At 38.4% G+C, this 5,370-nt stretch overlaps 1 protein-coding gene across 1 annotated transcript in view; it reads left to right on the forward strand.

Annotated features, from left to right (window-relative positions):
• Positions 1 to 4,931, forward strand: part of EIF4E3 (eukaryotic translation initiation factor 4E family member 3) — a gene marked incomplete at its 5' end in the record, with an annotated part of 28,891 nt that extends 23,960 nt beyond the window's left edge. The window contains 3 exons of the mRNA XM_006018723.2: positions 242 to 308; positions 2,784 to 2,939; positions 3,469 to 4,931. Coding sequence (XP_006018785.1) covers positions 242 to 308; positions 2,784 to 2,939; positions 3,469 to 3,515 — 270 coding nt within the window. The remainder of the gene's footprint in view (positions 1 to 241; positions 309 to 2,783; positions 2,940 to 3,468) is intronic.
• Between the last annotated feature and the right edge of the window lie 439 nt (positions 4,932 to 5,370).

Raw genomic sequence — 5,370 nt, forward strand, 5'->3', positions numbered from 1 at the left:
TATACTTAAAATTCTGAAATCTTTATTGGAAGAACATTGGATTATGCTACTACTTATAAGGCTACTAAATTCTTCTTCCATCTCTCCTGAAGGAATTAATACTATAACATAGTACACACTTATAACATCGTCTGTCTCTAGACAGCCTCAAAGAGTGAACTCAAGACTGAGCTAGGAAATGCAAACTTTACATTGACAAATGACTAACAGAATAGTAACTTTTTTCTCTTTTTCTGCTCAGGCGGCCGTTTGGAAAGAGTTACTGCTAGCAACTATTGGAGAACAGTTTACCGACTGCTGTGCAGCAGGTAAAAAAACAAATCACCTTTTAAGACTCTTGTTTTGTGTTTATTTTAAGCTGCTTTTCCAAGCGCTAGAATTCAATATTAAAATATTCAGTGCTCAACCTGTGTCAGGATACAGAAGCATATCCAATCTCTCCACTGTGAGAGCAAAACATGATTGCCTTCCTGTTTACTTAGTGCAGAACCAACTCTAGACTAGGTCCTTGCTTGTCCTCCAAAGGCCCAGGTTAATCTCTTGGAGACTCCCAGATTTCTCAGGTGCGAAACACCCACTAGGTGCATCTACACGTGTGCTTTTCTGCGAAGTAGAGTAATTAGCTCTGCAGTAAAGCATCACCGTCTACACGTGCACTGGTCTTAGGGTGCAGCAAACTAACTTTGCCATAAGATAGTACTGTCGGGGACAGCACTATCTTACAGCAGAGTCATTACGTGTGATTAAACACACATGTAGACGGTGACCACAGCCTTAAATAGTGCCCGGTCAGCTCAGCCCAGCCCAGCCTCCTACCTAACTCTCATGCCCCAGCCAGCCCTTCAGCCACCTGACACGTCCACCCGGAGCCCAAGACTGACCCCCTGTGACACCTGCCAGCCTAGGTCTGCTTCACCTCGGCTCAGATTGCTGCTGTCACAGGTGCACATGTAGATGCTGTGCCCAGGAGCAGTTTTCTCCCGCTTAAGGTGCTGTGGAGTTTACCTTAATTGCATGTGTAGATGCACCCAGTGAGTATTCAGTTGATTATTATGGTACCAAGATTCCCAGCGTCTCAAAAGCTGTTTGCTCAGTATATCATGTAATGTACCACTGCTGTTGAGAATACTGTATGTAACATGGGAGTCCTCACAACATCCCTAGAAGGCATTTTTCCTGAGGCACAGAGAGATTAAGGACTTACCCAAATTCACATAAAAAGCCTGTGGCACAGCCAGGAAATGAACCTGGTTTCCTGAGTTCCAGGTAAGCACTCTAGCCACTGGACCTTCCTTCCTGTTGCCTGAATCAAACGAGCTGATGTGACATACCTACTTGAAATGCCTTGCCTGGTAAATGGAAAACAATAAATAATTCAGACACTAATACATGATTTTGTTCAGCTCCAATATTTTAATGAGGATGGTATTTTCAGACTCAATCTAATTTCTAAAATCTCAACCTTGAGACTGCAGCCGTTCAATTTGGGAATGGACTGCAGACAGGTTATCGGTTATACCTTGCATAAGAAGCATAATTGCCTGTCGTATCTCCCAAGCTGGTAGGAGGCTCCCACCATTTTAGATGATGAGGTTGGATTACAGAAGCTGTTTAGTTACCAAGGAAGACAAATGACTGCAGAGCTTGTCAATCTTTTGGGCTCAGAAATGAATTACTAAGTGAACTTACCTCTTCAGCAAAGAAATGATTACAGATTAATTTTAATGGCCATATTTGTATGTCCTAAGTGCAACCGTCCATTTAAACAGTTTGTTTTATGTTCCTGAATTTCCCTATTTTGAAGTGGTCCATTTCTGACTGATCATTCAATAGAAAAGAACTAGGTTTCTTAATTCCACAGAGCAGTTTAACAAAGACTTCTCACACAAGTAATTTCTCTCCAACTTAGTGCAGTAGACAGGCAAGTTGCATTTATCTCACTTTTAGTGTGTTTAACTTTGGTTGTCTTGGATTATTTCCAACAAGGGTTTGCTGAACTAATATCCCAGATAATATACTTCTCTCACTTCGCGTTTTACTTCAGCATTATAGGAAAGGGAATACATGCTTCAGATCCTTTGGCAGCAAGAATCATTTAAAAATCTCTGCCAATTTGGACCTCTTTATACATAGCCAAGCTAATACCAGGAAAGAAGGAAGTATTTCTCCCATTTACATTCAGTAATTCTTTTTAAGTAATTCTGTCCCAGTCGTGGTGTTTTAGCAATGGAGGACAGTACTGGGAATATTGGCGGGGGCAGTGGTAAACCGATCTGTGTCTCATTAATTTATTTCCACTACTGTTTGGGAAAGCTCAGAGAGGCAACAGAACAATAAAATTTGTGTTTTGGGGAAATTATTGTCTTGGTCCCTACCACATGGTATCCAGGTAAAGTGCTCCACACACCATTGATAGATTTTTCTAGCCGACCGCTTTCATTTTTCTTATTACAATAACCTGATACAATACAATACCATACTTCTAATACAATAACCATAATTAAAGCTACTGTCATAAATTGTTTGAGTAGCATCATTGCCTTGTGAGGTTCCATTTCCAATAACTTCCCCAAAGAAAAATATCATCCGTGAATTACATTTTCACAATTGCTTCATTTCCTTCAGTACTGGCATTACCTTAACTTTTTGGTTACTCTCTTTCATTCACTGGGCTAGGCTAACTTTTGGACAAAGTGTTTTACAGGACTATATATAATCAAAGTTGATTTCCCCACTTTTAAAAAATTCACTGCTATTTTTATAATACTTGTTTCTCTGTACAGCTGATGAAGTAATAGGAGTTAGCGTCAGCGTTCGTGATCGTGAAGATGTTGTTCAAGTTTGGAATGTGAACGCATCTTTAGCGAGCGAAGCAAAAGTATTAGAAAAGATCTACACACTTCTGCCACAAACGTCTTTTAAAGCTGTGTTTTATAAGCGTAAGTACTCTGCACCGATTTATTTCTTCCAGCTAGGATTTCCGGTGTTGTTAAATTGTTCACAGCTGAGATGTATCCAGTAGAAAAACTGTGTTCATTGACTGAACTTTTTAGTATTCAGAAATAAGTAGTTATTGTTGCATTGGGAGTTTTACTTTCTAATTACTAGGGTTTTTTTGTCTCTGCCCAAAAAAGTAGCATAGCAGGCAGTGAGAGTTCTGGATCAAGCCAGGTGGTATATATAAGAATATACTTAGGATCAGCTCTAGCAACCATCTCTTAAGCACCAGAGGATGAGACATTTGTAATAAGCCGTTGTTTGGAACGAAGCTCGTTCGGGAAGTAAGGGCACTTGCTCATTCTACTGAAATATTAAACTTCCTCGTTCAGGCATGGTATATCATATCAATGATAAGAAGTTTAAATCTTTGAACATATACCAAAAAGCCCCTTAAACCTTAGCAGGTTCTTACTTAGTTCTTGTTGACATAGTCAGTTTAAAAGATGTTTTTCCTTTTTCCCCCCTTAGCCCATAAAGAGCATCATGCTTTTGAAGGTCGACGTGGAAAACATTAACTGCAGTCAGAACCAAACTCACACTTTGTAATCTGGTTTTTGGAAGTGATTTAAATGGGGAGAAGCATGGACAGAAGCCTTTGCAGAAGCATCACAGGAGCTGGCCAGTTTCCATTTGTCTCTGAGGCTTTCAATTTGGGCAATTCTTACTCAAGACAAGGGAAGATGTTGCCTTGCTTACTGAACATGACATTCATTACATTTGGTTCTCTAAATCCTCAGTTTAATTTCTTGTTGAAACAAAATATATTTGGCCACTTGGTTTTCAGTTGGATTATATTTCTAGCCCTGTTTCAGTAAAGTTGAAGACGTTTGTTTCTTTTGAAGTAGTTGTACTGTACTTAGTTACGTGCAAACATGCACAAACATGATATGCTGCTTTTCCTTGACTTGCTGTAAATAGAGGAGAACTCGCTTGGTGGAATATGTTTTCAGTTTTTGTTTTGAAACATTCCTATCATGTTAAGATGTACTTGCTGTCTGTGTCCCGAGAGAGAGAAATTGCACTGCATTATTCTAATACGCAAAGTAATCTGGTTTTGCACTGACAATAGCAGATATACTGTACAAGTAAATAATAGCGTAATCACTGAATGAGAGAACACATTTGAATTGGGCTGATGCCCCGAGAGATGATGCTAGCCAGTGACTTTACCTTGGGTGATTTCAAATTAGCACTTAATTCAGACTAAAATGAGAGAGCTTGCATCAGGAAAGCCAGCACCTCTCATTTTGGAGGGCATGATGTTTTAGTAATTTTTGTATGCTTCTTAGGAAGTGTTTCTGTGCATCTGTTAAAAAGTTTCACAGTTCATTTTTAGCATGTTTTAGAAAGTCAGTCTTGTCCTTATGCTGCTTAGATGAGATTAGACCCCAATTTACACCCGCAAAGGTCCCTATCAGAATTCTTATCAACTTCAGTGCAAGCAGGGATGGCCCCAGCATATTTCAGTTCAAGCTATGATAACGCCTTAAGTCAGTTAAGGTGGGGTTTGGCCGGAGCAGGGGGGAAAAGAGGTTGTTTTTTGGGGAGGGGAGGGTTGTTTTTACAGCATGAATGTGAATATTGATAACATTAAACTTTGAAGTGTATTTGTCCATATTAATGGCGATTTCAACATGTTTTATTATAGTACCAAAGATTTTATTTTTAGTTTCTTTTACAACAGGAAGCTGCCGAGCAGAAATGAATGTGCACTCCGCTGATCATTACTTCACATTTAGTGTTTTTGTCTGGAAATTGTTCAGGTTGCACTGATTTCCACATATCTAGCATCTCAAAAGGCAGCCATTAGAATTGAATACGGTGAAAAATAAAATTTTCCCTTTTTAATTTTTTTACATCATCTGTATTTATGAATTAAAAGTTGTGCAGTTAATGAGCATTGCTAATTAAACAAGTTTTCTAAAAGCAAATGCCTGGCTTCAGTAATTGCTTTCTAACATTAAATATTACTGGACCCGCTTTCTTAAGCCTAATCATCATTAAAAGAAAACTGTTCTCCAAGAAAATGTAATTTGGAGCATACTTCAAAATATGTTTTAAAAAATCAAGTTTTTTTTCTACTAATGCAGGAAAAAAGGACATGTTGAATATTAGTCAGTACTTGTATGTTTTCAGTGGCAACTCTGATTTAGGGTTTCTTCTACTATAAAAAATTTGTGAGTCTTCGTGAACTTTTCATGAGTTTCAGGTTTTAAAGTAAAAAGCTTAGAGGCTTTATGTTCAGTTTAATTAACTGGTATTTACAGTTCAAACAGTTTCAGTGTCAAGTCACAGTTTCAGTTTCAAGTCACATTCAGTGACTTGAATGTGAGATTTACCAGTTGCTCTTATTCATTTAAATTCTTTTTT

Source organism: Alligator sinensis, unplaced genomic scaffold (genome assembly GCF_000455745.1).
Source record: "Alligator sinensis unplaced genomic scaffold, ASM45574v1 scaffold121_1, whole genome shotgun sequence".
Classification (NCBI taxonomy): Eukaryota; Metazoa; Chordata; order Crocodylia; family Alligatoridae; genus Alligator; species Alligator sinensis.